Genomic DNA, 12,520 nt, shown 5'->3' on the forward strand with positions numbered 1-12,520 from the left:
AGTTTACACTTTATTCAGCCCCTCAAACAAGCAGGGAGGCTGGGGAAGTCTGCCACAGGCTGGCTGGTAATGCTGTAAATGCTATTACAGTGGGGGAAATAAGTATTTGATCCCTTGCTGATTTTGTAAGTTTGCCCACTGACAAAGACATGAGCAGCCCATAATTGAAGGGTAGGTTATTGGTAACAGTGAGAGATAGCACATCACAAATTAAATCCGGAAAATCACATTGTGGAAAGTATATGAATTTATTTGCATTCTGCAGAGGGAAATAAGTATTTAATCCCTCTGGCAAACAAGACCTAATACTTGGTGGCAAAACCCTTGTTGGCAAGCACAGCGGTCAGACGTCTTCTGTAGTTGATGATGAGGTTTGCACACATGTCAGGAGGAATTTTGGTCCACTCCTCTTTGCAGATCATCTCTAAATCATTAAGAGTTCTGGGCTGTCGCTTGGCAACTCGCAGCTTCAGCTCCCTCCATAAGTTTTCAATGGGATTAAGGTCTGGTGACTGGCTAGGCCACTCCATGACCCTAATGTGCTTCTTCCTGAGCCACTCCTTTGTTGCCTTGGCTGTATGTTTTGGGTCATTGTCGTGCTGGAAGACCCAGCCACGACCCATTTTTAAGGCCCTGGCGGAGGGAAGGAGGTTGTCACTCAGAATTGTACGGTACATGGCCCCATCCATTCTCCCATTGATGCGGTGAAGTAGTCCTGTGCCCTTAGCAGAGAAACACCCCCAAAACATAACATTTCCACCTCCATGCTTGACAGTGGGGACGGTGTTCTTTGGGTCATAGGCAGCATTTCTCTTCCTCCAAACACGGCGAGTTGAGTTCATGCCAAAGAGCTCAATTTTTGTCTCATCTGACCACAGCACCTTCTCCCAATCACTCTCGGCATCATCCAGGTGTTCACTGGCAAACTTCAGACGGGCCGTCACATGTGCCTTCCGGAGCAGGGGGACCTTGCGGGCACTGCAGGATTGCAATCCGTTATGTCGTAATGTGTTACCAATGGTTTTCGTGGTGACAGTGGTCCCAGCTGCCTTGAGATCATTGACAAGTTCCCCCCTTGTAGTTGTAGGCTGATTTCTAACCTTCCTCATGATCAAGGATACCCCACGAGGTGAGATTTTGCGTGGAGCCCCAGATCTTTGTCGATTGACAGTCATTTTGTACTTCTTCCATTTTCTTACTATGGCACCAACAGTTGTCTCCTTCTCGCCCAGCGTCTTACTGATGGTTTTGTAGCCCATTCCAGCCTTGTGCAGGTGTATGATCTTGTCCCTGACATCCTTAGACAGCTCCTTGCTCTTGGCCATTTTGTAGAGGTTAGAGTCTGACTGATTCACTGAGTCTGTGGACAGGTGTCTTTCATACAGGTGACCATTGCCGACAACTGTCTGTCATGCAGGTAACGAGTTGATTTGGAGCATCTACCTGGTCTGTAGGGGCCAGATCTCTTACTGGTTGGTGGGGGATCAAATACTTATTTCCCTCTGCAGAATGCAAATAAATTCATATACTTTCCACAATGTGATTTTCCGGATTTAATTTGTGATGTGCTATCTCTTACTGTTACCAATAACCTACCCTTCAATTATGGGCTGCTCATGTCTTTGTCAGTGGGCAAACTTACAAAATCAGCAAGGGATCAAATACTTATTTCCCCCACTGTATGTGGTGAAAACACCATGAAATCTCAAGGAACTTGTGGTTACAAGCAGCAGAATCACAGGGTGAGCATAGCTGACACAACTGAGCATTAAAGTTCAACTTGCCATATATTCAGTTCCTGAGAAGTAAGAGGCTTTGCTCCAAAGACACGTTCTTCAGGAAACAGTCCACAGAAATTACCCAGTGTTTCCAGTCCAAAGGATACCCTAAGGAAGCAATTGCCACAGGCTATAGGAGACCTTCATAAGCTAATAGAGAGGATCAAGTCTAACCGGCACTTCCGGCACCTCAGATGGAACTGTGTGCTCACCCAAAGTCAGGTGTTTGTAGTCGGGCCTGAATGCGAGCACACTACAAGTTACCGGAAATGTGTTAGAATCACTATCCTCGTCTTCCGTTCTCGAAGAACGGAAGAGGAAAATGAAACTAAATTTAGGATTCTCCCTAATGGGCTCCCACAAAATTCAATCAACCATAGGGTTCTTTTCAATGCAATAAATTGGTATTTATTTTAAATTTTTGCAATGCAACCCAAACTAGATTAGAAACAAACCTAAAAAAATTGTACAATAGATCCCAGAATTTATGTACAAGAATAACCCTTTGTGTTTAAAAAGAAATACAGACTCGCTTCTTTTCTCTTTACAGGTATTCTTACAGCAGAACCAGAACAGACATCAGATAAGTATTATTTTTTTTTATTCTCACTAAACCTTTCCCCTGTTAACAATTCTTTGTACTCTCTCAAAGGATGTTTCTCCGGACTTTGATACTTTGTGTTCCCCTTTATGTTTTGCAGGAAACGTCTTCTTCCCCCCCCCCCCCCCCCCCCCCCCCCCCCCCTTCAGAAACAGATAAGTATTTGGTTTGGATTTTTTTTTCTCTTCTCTCTTTTCCCCTTTTTCCCCTTTAAGGTAAGTAACCCCCACTTTCCCCTTGATACTCAGTCCCAGTATCTCAGTCACTTAGCTGTCGGTGTATCAATTCCTTTGGTTCCAAGCGTGCCGGTGAAATCTTTCTTGCGCCGAGGCCCTTGTAGTTTTTCTGAAATGCACAGCTGGTCTTCCTCCTAAACCTCCCCTCAAAAACAAAGTAAATGGAGAGAAAACCCTGTCTGCTCTGGGTAACGGCAGAAATTCTGCTTTTAGGAGAATTTTACACTGTGGCCCTCTGTCTCTTAAAATTAAAATAAGTTCAGTTTGTCCCTTTCTCTCAAGTCTTCTCCTTTTCTAACTATTTTTTCTTTCCCTAACTAACACTAGTGTAATAGTGTTGGCCGGTCTTAGGCACTTTCACTACTCTTTCACAGTACTTTATACCACTTTACATTCCATTCATACTTCTATACTGTTTTCTAGCCACTATAGTAATTTAACACTTAACTCCTAAAAAAAACTATTTTAAATTCCAAACTTCATTAACTATTGCACCCCTACTATATTCCCAAACACCCCCTTATATAACTCACACCCCGCACCCCTTACAAACCCAATTACTATTAATCCTATTTCCTAAACTTAATAAATTTTAACCAAACTTCCCCACTAAACCACTATAACCCCCTCAATAATACACTATTCTCTAATTATTTTTTCCTTCAAAATTTCTCAAATTCCTCCACTTTTACCCTTCAAACACCTTCCACTCTCTCCCCTCACACACCACACACCTCTCTCCTTGACTGACCAACACCTTCTGACCAACTGCCTCAACCACAGGGTTGCCAGGTAGAAATTTTTTTTCCAGCCCAATCCGGGCCAGAAACCAGCCCAAAACCCGCCCAAACACAAACCCCGCCCCTGACACCCCCACCCCCGCGTCACCGGCCCCGCCTCCCACGTCATCGGGCCCGCCTCCCCGTCATTAGCCCCGCCTCCCACGTCATCGGGCCCGCCTCCCCGTCATCAGCCCCGCCTCCCCGTCATCGGCCCCGCCTCCCACGTCATCGGCCCCGCCTCCCACGTCATCGGCCCCGCCCAAAACGTCACTAACCCCGCCCAAAAACGTCACTAACCCCGCCCCCCGCGGCCGAAAAAAATCAAAAAGCCGCCCAAAAAGCCACCCGGAAGCCTAAAAAACCGCCCAAAAAAACCGCAACCCGCCGCGGGCAAAAAATTTCCCGCGGCGGGGCGCGGAAAACCGCCCAATTGGGCGGTAAAACCGCCCACCTGGCAACACTGCTCAACCACCGTTTCCAGGGAGACCAGCGCTGGCTTGCCATTCCGAGACCAGCTCAGCCAATCACTATCCCTTTTAAACATTCCAAGCTGGCTGAGCTGACCTGCGGAATGTTGGCCAGCGCTGCTACAGCTCCATTTTAAAAAATAAAACCCCATAGACTTTAATGGAAAATCATACTAATTAACTAAAATCACCTTAAAATTTTCTCAAATCACTTCAAACTTGACCCAAAAATTAAACTCCCCATTCCCTATCCATCCCTGTTTTCCAATTTTAAAAATCCCAAATTCTGACGTCCGCCTTCAAACAAACTATCCCAGACCCCTCTAAAATTCCCAGATCCAATTAAAAACTATCCCAAAAATTTCCAACTCCCCTCACGGACCTACCCTGTCGAATTTAAAAAATTAACCCTTTCCTAACCCTATAAAACCCACTCCTGTCAAAAACTCCTATTTAAAAAACAAAAATTAAAAAACTAAAGTACTACAAAAATCCTAAAAAATTCCCTAACCCCAAAACCAAAAACAGAATTTAAATTAAACAAATCCCTGATTTTTTAAAAATAAAAAACCGAATTTACACATTTGAAAAATAAATAAATTAAAATTTCGGGTCAAAAGACCCCTTACCTTGACCGGAATTTTCCCCTCACATGACCCCTGCCTTCGGTTCCGGTCCTCGCTGTCTTCCCGCAAAAACGGAGGCAAAAATAAAAAAGCTCCGAAGCCGGGCCCAAAATTTAGGCCCCGGCTTCGGCCTAAACGCGAAAACGCGCGTTCGCGATGTGTGCATGAGGCGCGCCGCCTCATGCACTCTCGCGCCGACGTCCCCGAATCGCCGGCCATTTTAAAAAAATTCGCTGGCTCTTCAACAGGCCCCGAAACCTAGGACCGCCCGGGACGCTCCTTCGGCGCTCCCGCCTCTGTGACGGCCCCACGAATCGGCCCCAAACCAGCGCCCCGGAACGACGGCGCTATTTCTCCTCTTCGGCCCCGGGGACTCACTCGTCCCTGGGAGCCAAAAATCATAGCACTGCCTGGCCCCAAGCAGCGCCAGCTTGCTGACACTGCCACTGGCCAAACGAGGCCGAACTCCATCAGGAGCACCTCCGGCAGCGCGCCCCTCACTCTTCCCGGCCCCTTCTTGGGCCCGAACATCTCTTCACTCCCGGGGGCAAGCGCAAACACCCCCAGGAGACAGAAAAACATAGTGCTGCCCTCTTCAACCCCCAGCAGCCCCCAGGAACGATGCCAGAAGCCCCCAACCGGACCTCCCCAGGTAAAAAAAATAGGTAAAAAAAAACCCTTTTATATATTTTACTCTTTCTACCCCCTGTTACACAAGACTTGGGGTGAACCCTTGGGCCACAACCGAGTTGACGCTACCTAGCCAACCCAAGGGCCGGCTAGGTCCCAACTGGCGGCGGGCGACACCAAGGCAAGGCTGGACTAAAGACAATGCTGAAGAGCTTGAAGACAGGACTGGAGTTTGAAGACAGGGCTGGAGCTCGCTATTGAAAGCAGATGTCCACCTTGATACAAAGGGAAACCACGTCATCCAAACAGGTGGGGAAATTCCGTCCTGCCAGTTCATCCTTAATGTGCTTTGCCAGACTGCCAAAAGACAGCCACCAGAGCTTCCTGATTCCACTGCAGTTCTGAAACCAGGAACCGGAATTGAATGGCGTACTGACCCACAGTTAGTGTCCCCTGTTGCAGGTGCAGGAGCTCAGAAGCTATCGAAGACAGATGCCCTGGCTTGTCAAACACCTGCTGGAAGCACATGAGGAAGGTCGCCAGATTGGACACAAGCACATCATTCTTCTCCCAAAGGGCAGATGCCCAAGCCAATGCTTACCCGGCAAGGAAAGCGACTATAAGGTGATCTTGACCTGATCAGATGAAAAGCTGGAGGGCTGTAGCTCAAAGTTCAAACTGGTTAATAAATCATTGACATGCCTTGGGGTTCCCATCAAATCATGGCGGTGCTGAGACTCAAGGCTGAAGCACCGAGTGAGCCAGAGGTGGTGTCGCTGGGGCAGGCCCCGGAGGTGGGTACAGAACCAGAGGTCCTGCAGTTTGCATCGCAGCAAGATGAGTACAGACCCCCTGAACGGTTTCTGTAAATTCTCTAAGTTGAGTCCGTTGTAGCTGGCCCTCCTGAGCGAGGACCTGGAGGTGACCCAAGTGGGTAGTCAGATCTTGAACTGAACCAGACAGCTGCTGAAGCTGAAAGGCCAGTTGCTGGAACAGCTACAGAGCAGGTGACTCACCCAAGCTAATGGCCTTTGCAATCTGTTACGACTTGGGGTGAGCCCTTGGGCCGCAGCCGAGTTGACACTACTTAACCAACCCAAGGGCCAGCTAGGCCCCGACTAGCAGCAGGTGAGACACCCAGGCAAGGCTGGACTGAAGACAAGGCTGGCACTCGAAGAAAGGGCTAGAAACAAACTGGGAGCACAGTAGACACAAAACTGGAACAAGGGGCAGTAACAGGACTGAAACATAGGCAGGAACAAGGCAGTAACACACACTAGACAATGCTAAGAGACCTGCTGCAAAGGCACTGGCTGAGAGTCAAACATTTCCTTAAACACTACCAGACAGGAAGAGATGACATCAGCCAGCGCCCGGGGCTATAAAGGAAGTGCTAGGGTTCCAGGAAGTACACAGATTCTTCTTGGCACAGAATGCTGCTGGAGACCACAGCGAACAGGTAAGGGACATGACAAGAAGGTGGTCTGCGCCTTACCTTTCACTCACTTGTCTAAGGACATTATTAAAATATTGCGACAATACTGGCATATTGTTCAAGGGATTGAACATTTCAGGGATAAAGAGACTGACTGCACACAAGAAAGGGAAAAGCCTCAAAGATATTCTGGTTCACTCTGCTCCCTTCTCAACAGCATAAATGTGGTAACTGTTCAGTTTGTGGTGTTAATATTAATATCAAAGCTTTCACCCATCCAGCTTATAAGACTGAAACATCATCTTTTCAAATTTACCAACTGTAAAAGTGCTGGGAACGTGTATGTTGAAATGAGTCCATGTCAGCTGATAATATATATATATATATATATATATATATATATATATATATATATATATATATATATACATACTAGTAAAAAAGGCCCGTTTCTCACACAAATGAAACGGGCGCTTGCAAGGTTATCCTCCGAGTTCCAGCTTGGCCCCCTCCCTCCTCCCCTCTTATCCGAGTTCGAGGGCCCCTTCCTCTCCTCTGAGTTCCAGGCCCCCCTCTCTCTCCTCCAAGTTTCAGGCCCCCCTCTGTCTCTTCTGAGTTCCATGCCCCCCTCCCTCTCCTCCGAGTTTCAGGCCGCCGCCCTCCCCCCTCTCCTCCGAGTTCCAGGCCCCCTCCCTCCGAGTTCCAGGACCAGAGGCAGAGCTGAGAGAGAAGGGAAGGAGGCTGAAGCGCGGTGCCTGCTCGCCTTTCACTGCTGCCGCCGGACCCCGAGGTAAGAACTTTTAAATTCTGGGCAGCACGCAGGAAGGCGAGGAGCAGGCAAAGGACTGAGAGAAGAGGGCAGGCAGCGCAGGTTGGGCTAGCACTCAGAGGAGAAGGAGAGAGGGGGGCCTGGAACTCAGAGGACAGGGAGGGGGCCTGGAACTCGGAAGAGAGGGGGGAGGGAGGGGGCGATTCTCCCGCAATTCTCGCCTCCCCTCAATTTGTACCTGAACATTCTCTGGCTAGCTGGCGCTGGCTTCCCTTCCCTCTCACTGTTCCGCCCTTGGACGTCATTACATTTTGACGCGAGGGCGGGGCAATGAGTGGTTATGGATGTTATGAACCCAGGCATCCTGATGTAGAACGTTGGAGGTGCAAAATATTATATAGGATAGGAAGACTATAAGCCCTTTGAACAAACACATTCTTGAACATAAAAATGCAATAAAAAGATCCACAGCTGATAAGCCACTAGTACAACATTGCATGGAGAAACATCATAAGTTTGAAAATTTGGGGGTTTTTTGTATTGAGAACGCCACGCCCCTCCTGGAGGGGAAGTGATTTGGATAGACTAGTTTTACAAACAGAACAAAGGTTTATCCATGATTTTAATTCAGTTCCTTCATTTGGACTTAACCAGGGTGTGGACTTTTCAGTCTTTTTGCGACATTGATGCACTGCTGTATCTTATTCTGTATTATATCTGTTCTTTTCCTTCCCTCCCCCCCACCCCCCCACCCCCATTTACAAAGCCATACTAGTGGCTAACAATGTGGCAATGCCGACACATCCCATTCACTTTGGATGGGCTGTGTCGGCATTGTTGCGTGGCTTTGTAAACAGGGGGGTTAGCTCCTTGTTTGATTTTAGCTATATTTTAACTTTCGTTCTTTGAGAGGATTAAGGAATTTTTTTTTATAGTGGATGTGTGTTTTTAGTTTACTGTACTGTTCTAGGCAAAGTATAGTACAGCTTAAACAACCAGCACAAACCATCCCCAAGTACAAGCTTCAACAGCAGACTCTTAATTCTTAAGCAACAGAAAAGGGGTGGAGAGGGCCCAATGTCAAGAGATCAGTCACCACACTCAAGGGTAAGATGCTCCAGAAAACCTTTATTTGGACCCAACACAGTCCGTGTTTTGGCTAGATCAGCCTTCTTCAGGGGTCCATTTTTCTTTTTTGCAAGTAAGGGCCATCAGCAAGGTTGGTCTCTATCTGTTTCCTGTAATTATTATGGAGGCTATTTGCAGGCAACTGGTGTAGCTGTAAAGTCAGAAGTAATTTTCAAAAGGAAACTATGCCTGCCGCCTTTGATCAAAAATTTTCAAGAAAACAGCCCATGGAAATCTTCCAACCTTGCTGATGGCCCTTACTTGCAAAAAAGAAAAATAGACCCCTGAAGAAGGCTGATATAGCCGAAACACGGACGGTGTTGGGTCCAAATAAAGGTTTTCTGGGGCATCTTACCCTTGAGTGTGGTGACTGATCTCTTGACATTGGGCCCTCTCCACCCCTTTTCTGTTGTGTCCGATTGCTGTGGAGAGTGTGAACCCCACTTTGTTTTTCTCAATTCTTCAGCAAATCTTCTTTATTGTAGTACTCAGAACAATGAAAATCCAACTTACAGTTCAGCTGCTCGTAAAAGAATTATGGCCCTCTGCCCATAGAGTCTGTATCTAGCCACCTCCGAGGCAAGGAGATGGCCAGAACCTCAGCCCAGCTGAGAAGAAAAGCAGTAACACTCAAAGAACATAAGGGGGAGAACTCATAGAAAATAAATGAGGAATGACTTGGGGTAATGCTTGAAATGTCTTTGGGAGATGGTGAAAAACCTTGATGTGAGAGAAGCCACCTCTAGCCCAGCAGCCAGAGAGGGGTCGCTATCTGCAGTCTGACCAAATCCACATACCATGGTATTCTGGGCCAATCTGGTGCCACCAGAATCGCTAGTCCCACATGGAATGAATGCGGCTGAGAACCATTGGCCACAGAGGGAAGACAAAGAAGTTCGTTTTGACAGTCAATGTTGCAGAACAGCATCCAGGGCCTTTGTGTTGAACTCCCTCCTTCTGCTGAAAAATCGAGGAACCTTGGCATTGTCTTTCCTAGACATCAGATCTATCAACAGAATCCTCCATCGGGCCATGATCTGATGAAAGGCCCACCCACTGAGAGAGGAGTGCCAATTCTTGAGCCAGCAGACTGCCTTGCGCCGCAAGATGGCTAGAAATTGTCTGCAGAGCATTCCAGATGGCTCTCAAATCCAAGCAACTGATCAGCCACAATGCATCTGCTGGCGACCAGAGACCCTGAGCTGTTTTGCCTAGGCAGTGGGCTCCCCAGCCCAAGAGATTAGTGAAATTTTTGTCCTCAGTAATAAGCACTATCCCCTGGTTTCTATATAGAGCACCTAGAGATTGGTGTGGATTCTATAACAATGCGTGCAATTTAACAAGCAATAATGAGCACTGATTAGAATGTAAGCGAACTCGCTAACGTATTCTGTAATTATGTGCGCGGAACTTCTAACATGCGCAAGCAAAAGGAGGAATGGTTATGGGCGTTCCGAAATTTGCATGCCTACTTATAGAATATAGCCCAGTGCACCTAAATCTACACAGGGATTTACGCCATGTTTTCGCTGGTGTAAATGGATGCACATAGATTTAGGTGCTGAAATATCAACTAAGTGTATTCTATAATCGGCGTCTGATTAAAGTATATGCTTAGGCACCATGTATAGAATTTCCCCCTATATATGATATGAAGTAAACACAGCACATCACTCTACTAATACCATCCTATATAATAAAATGCACCTCCAACATTCTGAAGCTGACTGCATGGCTGAGGCATTCCTGCTCTCTGTATTCATCTCCTGAATTGACATCACGTACTTTCGGGTTCGTCACAAGCAGAAGTGACCAACCACATGAGGTTTCTCGGCTTCAGAATGTTGGAGGTGAACTCTACTAAATAGGATTGGTCAGTTCCTTGAAGAACAGCCAGAGCTCAGCATCCTGCACAGTAACGCTCAGACACCAGAGGGAGGGAGGGGAGGTATCTCTGTCACACACACACACACACACACACTCTCTCTCACACACAGTCAGTGTCTTTCTCTCACTCTCACACACTCTATGTCTCACACTGTATCACATTCACACATATTTTCAAAGCACTTAGCCTTCCAAAGTTCCATAGAAACCTATGGAACTTTGGAAGGCTAAGTGTTTTGAAATATGCCTCAAATGTGTCACACAGTCACTCACACACTCTACACTCAGTCTCACACACACACTCTCTCTCTCGCACGCACTGTATCTGTGTGAAACACACTCTCTCTCTCACACTCTCTCACATACGCACTTGTACACACTCTCATTCTCACACACTCTCTCTCACAGACACACTCGCACCCAGACTCACTCTCTCACACACACACACTCGCACATTCACTCTCTCACACACAGTCACTCTCACATACACTCTCTCAAACATATACACTCCGAGGAAAACCTTGCTAGCGCCCGTTTCATGTGTGTCAGAAACGGGCCTTTTTTACTAGTCCATACAATAAAAAATAACCGAATGCCATTGGGATGCTTTACAGCAGGGGGCCTAAGCTCCTTTGAGCAGTGACTGTCCTTCTTTGTTAAACTGTACAGCGCTACGTAACCCTAGTAGCACTCTAGAAATGTTAAGTAGTAGATTATGAAGATTGCACCACCTATTTTCTTCTCAAAGTAAAGGCAGATTCTGAAGGAAAACCTATTCTAATAGTCTGCCACAAAAATGGGACCTGGGAGATTTACCATTTATGGATAAACGACCTTAAGCACAATACACAAACAATGGAAAAGAACTGTAAGGTGAAAGTGAATGTCCTGGAGTACACCAGTCAAAACATCTGAATCTGATAGAAAATGTGTGGCAAGACTGGAACAATCCTCAGCCAACTTAAACAAGCTTGAGCTATTCTGCCAAGGAGAATGGGCAAAAACTGCACCATCCCATGTGCAAAATTAATAGACACCTACACTAGGTCAGAACTCAGGATAACCTCCCACATTTTATTATATTGGCCCCTAAGGCCTGAGATTTCCTGGAGAAATATGAAAAGTGATGGGAGTGAGACAAGCTTTGGGGAGGGAGGTGCAAGGGCCCAATGATGGAAAATTCTGCAAACAATTATTACACATAAAGTATGTAGCATTTTACATAGAATTTTTATTAATTTTTGTAGAATTTCTCCAAGAGAATTCCTTGCACAAGAGAGACAGAGAGCCACTCTTGATACAGCAGCTGTGTTGTGTATCACTGTGAGGAGGGGAAGAACGGCCCTCGCATACTGCATCATCCCAAAAACAACCAGACGCATGTCCCATTTCAACCGCACTTTCCACACTTCTGCTACTAACCTACTCCAACTTTCAGCAGTAGTCTGACCTGATCGCTGTGGGGAGAGGAGAGGACGAGAACTTTTAATGAATCATCCCGGAAGGAAAGGAAATTTAAGAACAGCATAGGAATAACATCCCGGCAACTATAGAATTAAACTTGACTGGCAGGTTGCACGTTTTTCTATTGTTTTTTTTTTTTTTTTTTTTTGCTTTTAATTTACATGAGATACTGATTAAATAAATAATTCGCCTAATCAAACTAGTACACTGAATAATGATTTAGCCCTCCAAGTTTAAATGCTTCTTACTTTCGCACAGGTTTGCATATTTTTCCTTTTCCGTAGATGTCGCAAAACCTTTGCCTTCCAAAGACAGACCCTCGCTAACAGCACGCATGAACTATGCAAAAAGGCCCGCAACACACCGCACCCCTTCTCGACTACTCTCAGGCGGCACCACCTCCCTATCCAGATCGAGCACTCAGGAAAGCCCTGCCCACTCCTACCAGGAAAGGCACCGCCCTCTACCCGATTGTAAGCAAGGAGGTTACATTGAGAACAGAGACGGCATAAGGCTATCTAGTTGAAGCCAGTAGGCGGAGTCACAAATACTTCCCAAACTATATAGCAAACGCTATTTAAAGCAATACTAAAAGATTGCTACAAGCTGTGCGTGGTCCATCTGTAAAAAGTGAAAAGCTGTTCCAGTTGGATAGGCAGTGCCTGTTTTTTAAGCTTATTTGACAGATTTTTAATTTATTTGAAAACGCCCCATTTG

The 12,520-nt window shown here is 46.4% G+C and overlaps 1 protein-coding gene across 1 annotated transcript in view; it reads right to left on the reverse strand.

Annotated features, from left to right (window-relative positions):
• Positions 1 to 12,172, reverse strand: part of LOC115461130 (alcohol dehydrogenase 1A-like) — a 79,067-nt gene extending 66,895 nt beyond the window's left edge. Inside the window, exon 1 of the mRNA XM_030190726.1 lies at positions 12,052 to 12,172. Coding sequence (XP_030046586.1) covers positions 12,052 to 12,069 — 18 coding nt within the window. The 5' untranslated portion in view covers positions 12,070 to 12,172. The remainder of the gene's footprint in view (positions 1 to 12,051) is intronic.
• Positions 12,173 to 12,520: the final 348 nt, after the last annotated feature.

This window comes from Microcaecilia unicolor, chromosome 2, assembly GCF_901765095.1.
Source record: "Microcaecilia unicolor chromosome 2, aMicUni1.1, whole genome shotgun sequence".
Taxonomy (NCBI): domain Eukaryota; kingdom Metazoa; phylum Chordata; class Amphibia; order Gymnophiona; family Siphonopidae; genus Microcaecilia; species Microcaecilia unicolor.